The sequence below is a fragment of the Gadus morhua genome, chromosome 20 (assembly GCF_902167405.1).
Source record: "Gadus morhua chromosome 20, gadMor3.0, whole genome shotgun sequence".
In the NCBI taxonomy this organism is placed as follows: domain Eukaryota; kingdom Metazoa; phylum Chordata; class Actinopteri; order Gadiformes; family Gadidae; genus Gadus; species Gadus morhua.
Genome location: NC_044067.1, coordinates 5131570 through 5141401, shown reverse-complemented (window position 1 = coordinate 5141401; position 9832 = coordinate 5131570). Strand labels below are relative to the sequence as shown.

Sequence of the window (9832 nt, the reverse complement as noted above, 5' to 3'; positions counted from 1 at the left end):
CTTTCCCACTACTTTCTCCCCATCCCTCCATGTCCCTTCACCTGTCCTCCCCATCCTCTCTCCGATTGGATCGCTCTCCCCGCCCCGCCTCTCTCTCTCTCTCTCTCTCTCTCTCTCTCTCTCTCTCTCTCTCTCTCCCTGATTGGCCGGTTCGCCTGTCCGTCGTCCAGGAGCCGAGAGCAGGGAGAACTCCTTCAGCCGCTCCCGCAGCTCCAGCGTGTCCAGCATCGACCGGGAGACCAAGGAGGCGGTGACCACGCTGCAGTTCGGCGAGTCGTACGGCCGCAAGGGCGACGCCCAGCCCACCCCGTGCCTGTGGGTGGGCACCAGCCTGGGCGTGGTGCTCCTCATCCCCATGTCCGTGCCCACCGAGGAGGAGGAGAGGCTGGAGGAGCCCGTCACCATCGGCCCCGGCGGTGAGCCCAACCCCACCCACCACACTACTCTCTCCACATGGGCGCTCCACCTCCCGTCCCTCCGTCCAATAACAATAATAATAATAATAATACATTTTTATCTCAGAGCGCCTTTCAAAAACGCTCCAGGTCGCCTTCCAGTTAAGACAAAAAAATATAGTTAAATACAGGAAAGTATAGATAAAACAAACACAGTTAAAGAATCAACAACATATTCGTTACATCGGCTGGTGGGTGGAGTGAAGTGGGATAGGCCAGTTGAAGAGGGATAGGATGGAGGTTTTAAAGGTGGGGAGACTCTGTAGTGCGGTTGGATCGTGGGAGAGAGTTCCAGAGGCGAGGGGCAGAGCGGCTGAATACTCCTGAATACCTTGGTTGATGTCAGCCAGGTATGTCGGCCAGGGTGCGAGAGAGTTGTTATAGTTTCAGATGCATTGATAGAGAGGGGGGGGTTGGAAGAAAGTATGCAGGAGCCATTAGCCTGCTCCCAGTAGATAGCGATACACTCCATCTGTTTTCTGCATCTGCCCGTTGCAGATGGGACCAGCCTGGCAGGCTATTTTTCATATAATTCCTTTTAAGGAACGTATTAATTAAAGGAATTTATTTCAACTGACATTTAAAACGTCAGTTGGGATTTGGAGTTTCGGATAAAAGATACAAAAATCCCTCCCACGTCTTCGCAGAAGAAAAAGGAAGCAAAACCCCTGTTACCATTTAAAGTCAAAGACAGCTTTATTGTCAATTCCAAAATATTTGCCGGACAAACAGAGGAATCTAAATGGCGTTTGCCTCCGACCCACGGTGCAATAAGGATCAAATTAAGTAAAACCAGTAATATTTACAATAAATAAATTCTAAAAAGTGCAAAAAAAACGTCTAAGCCAAGAGTTTGTGGGGGCAGAGGGAAGGGAGAGAGGGGAGAGAGTTGAGCTTCTTGACAGCCTTTCGGAAAAAGCTGTTTACCAGTCTGTTGGAGCCGGCCCGGAGGCTGTGGTACCGTCTCCCAGATGGCAGGGGGCTGAGGAGGCTGTGTGAGGGGGGGGGGGCTGGGGTCACCCACAACGCTGGTTGCTTTGCGGGAGAGGCGGGCTCCGTAGATGTCAAGGAGGGAGGGGATTGGGGGAGTGGGACACCGATGAAGCAGTGATGCTCCCATACCACACAGTCATACAGCTGGTCAGGATGCTCTCGATGGCGCCTCTGTAGAAGGAGCGCATGATAGACGGGGGGGCTTTTGCTCTCTTCAGTTCGGCTTGCGCTAAACACGTCCCATCCCTCTAATGTCACCCAGGGGCCGTCCTATTGATGAAGGGCTCAATCCTGCGCCTGGCCTTCCTGGACCTGGCCGGGGCCATCATCCCGGGCCCCCACGAAGTGTGGCGGGACCCCAACGGCCCCGAAGACCCAGACCGACCCCGGCGGCGCAAGCTGATCAACTTCTCCCCGTGGTCGTCGCAGGACGGCTGCGCCGAGGGCCACCTGGCCGTGGTGTGCTCCGAGCGGCAGGCCAAGGTGCTGCTCATGCCGTCCCAGGCGTGCCTTTTCGTGCACAACATCACCGAGTCGTCCTTTGTGCTGCGCGCCGACGTGGTGACCGCGTGCAACAGCGTCTGCCTGGCCTGCTTCTGCGCCAACGGCCACATCATGACGCTCAGGTGAGGCCCCGATCGCGCCGTTTGTTACGCCCTGTCGATCAGTGCTTTAACACAGCGGGTTCAGCGGCCATGTTGGGGTTGTTATCAACGATATTTTTTTTTTATTCTTGCTGAATTTTCGGCTGTGAGCGTCTTGCGTTTTAATCCGACGGAGAGCCCCGGCACGCCAGGTAGCAAAACAAATCGGTGGTGGGTTCAGGTGTTGAGATTCTTGGGAGGTTGTTTTGTGATGTTAAAAAAGGCACAGCACGACGCTGTGCTTTTGTCCAGGCTTCAACTGAAAAGTCTGCTGGGCGCTTCACACTTTACCGCCCGCCAACACCGCCGGTGAGATCGCCTCTCAGGCGGCCCGCCGACATTCTGTGGTTGAAAGGAGGTCTCCTCCCTTACGCTTGCTTGCTTTAATGTGTTTCTGAACCGCAATGGGCTTTCCCATTAAAGTGGTAAGACTTAGATAACGCTAGGCTAATAAAAGCTTAGATTAATTTCGCAACCAATTAGTAAAACCCCAGGGGACAGCGCCATCTCTGGTGAAGCATGGGTTATTGCATTGCTCTTTCTGATTGCTGAAATTGTACCACACGATGTCCCTTGCTATATCCAACTAATAGTGTTTGATCCCTGAAGGCTTCGTATTAGTGCCGAGTGACTCTTCAATTGTAATACTTGTTTACCCAAATGGTAGATGATAATAAGAGTTAATTCGATATTCCGATTCATATTCATACACGGAGAATTTGATTTCAAACTCTAGTGTTTTCTCTTTGATTGGGGCTCGCGTTTCTGTGTCTTTTTTAGGAGTTATTAGAGTTGGAGTGCGCTGTCTTTTGAAGCCGCTCTTCGTTTGCGTTCGATGAGTGCACATCGGCCCGTGTCGTGCATATCAAAGCCTCTTCTGCCTTTTGTCTCATGCGTCTCTGTTCTTCTTGTTTTGTTCTGTATCATGGTGTGCGGCTCCCCCCACAGTTTACCCAGTCTCAGACCGCTGATGGACGTCAACTACCTGCCGATGACCGACATGCGCATCGCCAGAACCTTCTGCTTCACCAACGGCGGGCAGGCGCTCTACCTCAGCTCCCCCACCGAGGTCCAGAGAATCACCTTCAGCCAGGACATGTGTGAAAACCTGCAGGTGGGTGTGTGTGGGTGTGTAGCTGTGTAGGTGGGTCGGCCGGTGGGTGTGTGTGTGCAATGCATTTCACTTCAAGTTTAACCCCCTCATGTTGTGGACTCTCACTGTCAGAAAAAGAGCTTAAGTAAGTTCAACAGGAGTTTTTCCTTTTTGATGAAACTATGCTGCCACCTGTAGGCCCATGTAGTTATTACAACTATTACGCCCCAAAAAGGCCCTATACATACTGCCATCCCAATAATACGGGCCCCTAAGGGACCTTGCATAGAAGAAAGAAAATGTAACTGCTTTGTTAAAACAATTATGTGTTATTTTACACATGACATGTAGCTAACGATTAGCCAGCTAGCTAGCGTGAACAGCTTCCGTCCTAGAAGGAGAAAGGAAGACCTTTTAGAGTTCCTCCGAACTTAGTAATTCCCAGAACTTACAACATACTTAGCATATTTCCATCGAGATAATAGTATGTCTAATATGTCTTTCACTTATTTGAAAACCAATTCTAAAGCCTAACACTGACTTTATTTGTCTACATTTTCTGTCCAAACTCGAGTTCTGCTCCGTTGTTCTTTTGTTTATTGGAGAAAAGTTTTTTAAAAAGTGTTTCAGGCACATAACATTCTATAAAAAACATAATTTGTTTTCGCCTGAAGGTTTTGCTTTGTCACCCCCTACTGATTTGTTTTTGTCTGACTGAATTTCTACTTGCATTTCTTTATTTTCACTGGCTAGTCTTTTTTTTTTCTTTTTTTTCTTTTTTTTTATCCAAGACAAGTCATGATTTTCTTCTCACTGTGTATTCCTTTCTCACATCACATATACCTCCCTATTTATTTTTTCCAATGCAGCTCCCTTACGGGACTCCGTAGAATAAGAATATGCCTGACATAACAAGCAAATGAAACATCAATAACAAAACATAAATCCATAAGTCCAGCGTGGAGTTCAGCCTCAGACGACCCCAACGTCCACCTGTGTGTGAATTAAAGGGACTATAATAGCATTTAATTTGCTATCCCATACCAACACACCATGTGCTTGTTTTCTCGGTCGATACAGGAGATGCTGGGAGAGCTGTTCACACCCATAGAGACGCCCGAGGTCCAGAACCGAGGCTTCCTCAAGGGCTTCTTCGGAGGGAATGCCCAGAACCTTGACCGAGAGGAGCTCTGTAGGTCCCCCCTTAGCACTTCACACCGATAACACAGTCATGTTCATCCTTGTATTTCACTGCCCTTCTCTACCTACTGACACACTGTGAAGCCCAGTGGGTCCTCTCCATTATAAATCCATCATCGACTCCACCGTGGGCCGTAATCACGCCAGCTTGATTTATCCAAAGGCCTTTTTTAATGGATCAGGTGAGGACTCAACCACGATGGGGTGTCCTGTTATCGGAAAATAATGAACGACACGGGTGGTCATGCCCAGAGTGGTTTATTCAGCTAATGTAAAAGTTACCAACAATGATTGCAAGTTAGTTATTTAATCAATTACATTATTGTTTGTTTTTTGTTTGTTTTTTTGTTTTACAATATTTAAAATTAATAAATTTTAAATATTATTTTTGTGCGTTGCCAAGGAAACATCTGGTCGGTAGTTGTAGTGTGTTGTTTTTCATTTTGGATTCGAAGGGAATTGACTCGTATCTGTTTAAAACGCAGAAGTTTCCCGATATTGAAGGATAATGCACAACCTTGGAACATCATTGACCAATCAGCATCAAGTATATAACAATGCTGTGGTATAATGTCGAAACATTACAAAACAACTCAATCATAGCATTCTCATGTCACCTCATCTCTACTATTAATAACACGCCGAGGCTCATGCACCATGATCCTAAACTGCCTCATACCAAGTCGTTCCTTGACGAGCTGACCACTGACGTGTCGCCGTCTCCTCGTCTCCCCCGGTGCCCGCTAGTCGGCGAGGCGTCGGCGGGCAAGGCCTCGCGGAGCCTGGCCCAGCACATCCCGGGCCAGGTGGGCATGGAGGGCATGAAGGCGGCGGCCGGTGGGGTGGTGGGGGACCTGGCGCGGGCGCGCATCGCCCTGGACGAGAGGGGCCAGCGGCTGGGCGAGCTGGAGGACCGCACCGCCCACATGATGACCAGCGCCGAGACCTTCTCAAAGCACGCCCACGAGGTGCTGGTTTTTTTCACTTTCTTAGCACAAATCGCTGCTATAAAGCGCTGCTAAATGCCCTAAATGTAAAGGTAAATGAGTTGCGTGGCGGTGATGGGGCGTTCACGAGGGTCACCCCCACCCATAAAATATCATAAAAATGAGATTGTTGATCTCAAGGGGGTTATCCGTTCGATGAACTTGTTGTTAATGTAGATGGGCACTCACAATTTAGTTCATTTTCGCAGTTTTAAGGCCCAATCCCATTTCTACCCCTTACCCCTTCCCCTTGTTTTGAAGGGGTAAGGGGGAGGGGGAAGGGGTAGAAATGGGATTGGGTTTTAGGCCTAATCCCATTTCTACCCCTTTCCCCTTCAAAACAAGGGGGAGGGGTAAGGGGTAGAAAATAATTGGGCCTAAGTCTTATCTCTAGTCTAGTTTAGTCTAATTTCTCTATAGCAAGCTCACCAGTTTGCTCTAGTTACTTTCAGGTCTGTAACATAAAAAATGGGGGGGGGGGGGGGGGGTTAATGTCAGTTAAATATTGCATGATATATATGCATGACAGCAGTGTTCTTAGAATCAACTATGTGGTGTCTTTTGTCTAAAAATGTAATCTACCGAAACAGAAGCATGAGGTAACTGTTACCTATTAACTGTTACCTCACGACAGTTGTGAAAGAGCCTTTTGGAAAGGGAATTTGACTCAACAGCACCCCTGGGAGTACCGGGGTGGTATTCCATTAGGAGGTGCGAGACAAAGATGAACTGGGCCATCGCCCACTTCTTGAATAATGTTGTCAGTACAAAGAAGAAACACTCAATACACCTACGCCAGTGCCTGCGGTAGCATATACAGATATTATTCGTTGCAAATGTTTCTTAATCTTTGTGACGGCAAAACTGGAACATTTTAGTTTTAAGTATTTAAGTTTTAAGTATCTTAAGTATTGAGAGCCTTGAGAGTGATGTTGGGCCAACTGTCCCATCTTCCGTTGGAACAGCTGGTAACCCTTTTTTTAAGTTTCTATTTCGAGGTCGCTCCTCTTATCAGCAGCCCAAACAGAAGCGACGTGTTGTGGGGTGAACGCAGAGCCGGCTGAGTGGTTTCCTCTGCGGGGACAGCCCGTCCCTGCTTTGGTTGCACTCTCTAACCACCCTGTCTTCCACTGTTTGTCTCCCCCCCGTCTGCAGCTGATGCTGAAGTGTAAAGACAAGAAGTGGTACCAGTTCTAATGGTGGGACGGGGTGCGGAGACCTGCCCCCCTGGCCCACGACACGGACTTTCACTCTACATTATGAGCGAGAGAGAGAGAGCGGGATAAAGAGAGAGAGATAGACGGTGGGAGGAAACGAAGGCGCTACGAAGAAGAGGGGACTCCTGCCTTGAAAACGGGGCTCTCTCTCTCTCAGGAGGCTTCTGGTTGAGCAGCTGTTGGCACATTGTTGAAGAGGCTCGACGGGTCGGGCACTTGTCTAGACGCGTTGTGACAGGAAGGAGCACCACGACAAGAGGGCAGTCTCACCAGGGGGCCCTGAGGAAGTGGACGTCCTAGTGTGTGTGTGTGTGTGTGTGTGTGTGTGTGTGTGTGTGTGTGTGTGTGTGTGTGTGTGTGTGTGTGTGTGTGTGTGTGTGTGTGTGTGTGTGTGTGTGTGTGTGTGTGTGTGTGTGTGTGTGTGTGCGCGCGTGTGTGTGTGCGCGTGTGTGTTTGAACTGAGGAGGCTCCTGGACCTCTGTGTGTAGATACTCTCAAGTTAAGAAACCAACAACAAAAATGCATGAAAACAAAAACATACAAACAAAAAAAGTGGATGACTACTAAAAAAATACAAAAAACTGCCATATTCAAAAGCAGCATGCTACTTTAAAACGGAAGGAGGTACGGAAATTACACTTTTCTTTAATAATATAAGCCAATGAGAGAAACTATGAGAAACTTTATATATTTTTTGAAATATTGAGGAAAAAATAGTCTATATATAAAAAGGGAAATGTATACCTACATTGCTATTAAGCCAAAATTTGTGTTCTCATTTAATGTTTTTTTAAATTTGGTTTCAAGAATTCCACATCGATATTCATTATTAACACTTTATATTAACACCTAACACAATATTAAAGCATATATAGCAGTGTTTTCTCTATGGATGGACTCACAGCGTCTAATGCTGACACTTACCAATTACTTATCTTCACTGTCATACTGATTTCCTTGTTTTTGCTGCTGCTAATTAATGAGAGCATCACCCAATAATAGTACCCTTCCCAAAATACAATCAATAGACTATGATGAGATTATGATAGCGAAGGCCATTGGAAATGTTGTGGTGGTTGACTGAGAGTTGAGACATTAATTGAGGGCAAGGGCAGTGTGTGTTATAATGATACAGCAATTGTACTATTCATGTGCCATATAAAGAAAAAAAGAATTCAAAACTTGATCCGGGATTAGCACCCACCCCTCTACAACCCTACTGTAACACAGACAAAGTGCTAATGTATTGGTAGGGTGATCTTGTTTACGATAATACAAATAAAGTCCATTGAAATGGCGGCGATGAGAATATTTTATCATAATCCGAGGGCTGGATCTGATTTTGACGTTCTAGATATTTTTTATTTTTTACTTAATTGTCGTTATTTGCTGTTGTCATTTGTTGGTTTGAATTTTTCTGATGCCTTTGTGTGTTTGAGATCTGTACGCCATTCCCGTGAATGTTTGCGTGTGCAGGCATGCGTACGAATCACAGAGAAGAGAAGAAGAGGGAGGGAGAGAGAGAGGTAGAGGTAGATGGAGAGAGACGGGGAGAGAGAGGCTGAATCCCAATAGCCGGGCTAAGGTCAGACTCTTCTTTCTTTGCCAAAGCAATCGAAACATGAATGAACCTCCTCTTCTCTCACCCCAACACAAGTGTTTGTATTGCTCTTCGGTGGATTGGAGGTTTTACGTACCAGCGTATCACTGCAGGTATCCTACTGTTTTGTAATGATTTATTCTCATGATTCTTGATTATCTTACTGCTTATTGATACGAGACGGATGATATGAACGAGGCCCAGTTGACCTTATATGGAGTGCATTTGTACGGGACAGGGCACAGAAGGAACGTAAAGATCTGTTGTTGTTTTTATCGTGACGTTTAGGTATGGGTCAGTCATTAATGAAAATGTGTACAATACGTGTGTGAGATATTCACTCTGATTTGGTCTATAAAGGCAAATGTGTTTTCCGTTGGTTTGTTTTAGACTTTGACATATTCTTGACGACTTATGGTATTCTCGTGTCCTGATGCCATTTTCTATGGTAATATTCGCCTCTCCAGAAAGGCTTTGTATGTTTAAAGAAGAAAAATAACAGTGTTTTATGATACATTGTTACGTATCATGTTGTTAATTGTGCTGTACATGGATAGGTTTCCAAACATCACTAGCCAACCGCATTAGCCGACGGCGTATTGGTGTTACCTGTGTGCATTCAGGTCTACGGGGAGCTGAGGTTTTAAGCTGAGGGTTCTCCATCTCAAACAAGTTTGGCCTGTCGTCATATGTGAGAGTATCATATGTGCAAACACAAGAGGCTATTTGCTGCCTGCAACACCAATTGACAGCCAACCACAGATTAGCCCACGAGACCCCATATTGATATAGGCTAGAGCCCTAATTGAATTAGAAAAAGCAAAGACACTGGAGTTTTTAAAAAGCGCAATTGTCCATTGTCTTTCACCAGATAAAAATGTGGTTATGAACACAACAGAGAATATAGCTTATATATTTCTCTGCATGTACCGTCAATGAAACTTGTGTTCAGTGCAGTTTTGACTTTCGATGGCAAAGAATACATTAAGAAACATTTAAAATAGGTGCCTGTAGACAGGGTGTTTTATTGTTTTTTTTTTTTTTTTTACCAACTGTACAGCTCAATCCTGGGAGTAAAGAGAGAGAGAGAGAGAGAGAGAGAGAGACAAAAAGTAAAAAAAACATTCATAGAAAAAAAGGAGAATTAGGGTATTTTTCTCTGTAACTGTCGTACCCGTCACTGCTGGTATTGAAGCTGGGCTAACCTAGCGTTGTCTGGGTCCCTTGGACTAGGGTTGTCTTCTGACCAAGCATTTCTCTAGTTTTATCAAATGATGGCAGCAAAGTTTGTCTTGTTTAAATGGATTCTACCACCTTTCGTTCTTATTGATATTATACTAGTGTAATAGAAATTACTGGACAAAAAATATCTGAACTATGTTGATGCAAAATCAAGTTTAAATAAACATTGATTGATGTACACAATCGAGAGCTTTGTTTGATTTATCCCCAAAACGTGCTATATTGTGTAATTTGAGAAGATATATCCTACTTCTGGAATGAATAACCCCTAATAGGCTATATTGGTTTGATATTAACAGAAACGGCTCTAAAAACCCATCCCCATTCATTCTGCAGGTCTACCTAACACCTACATAATTACCTCTATCTTTGTATTTTAAATAATGATCATATAAGTGTCTC

The 9832-nt window shown here is 45.6% G+C and overlaps 1 protein-coding gene across 12 annotated transcripts in view; it reads left to right on the top strand.

The window, feature by feature from the left end:
* stxbp5l (syntaxin binding protein 5L) overlaps positions 1-9617 on the top strand; it is a 123126-nt gene extending 113509 nt beyond the window's left edge. For all 12 annotated transcript variants that reach the window (XM_030343357.1, XM_030343352.1, XM_030343355.1 and 9 more), the window contains 6 exons: positions 171-416; positions 1711-2074; positions 3041-3206; positions 4266-4377; positions 5133-5353; positions 6527-9617. In XM_030343357.1, coding sequence (XP_030199217.1) covers positions 171-416; positions 1711-2074; positions 3041-3206; positions 4266-4377; positions 5133-5353; positions 6527-6568 — 1151 coding nt within the window. In that variant the 3' untranslated portion in view covers positions 6569-9617. The remainder of the gene's footprint in view (positions 1-170; positions 417-1710; positions 2075-3040; positions 3207-4265; positions 4378-5132; positions 5354-6526) is intronic.
* The last annotated feature ends 215 nt before the right edge of the window (positions 9618-9832 follow it).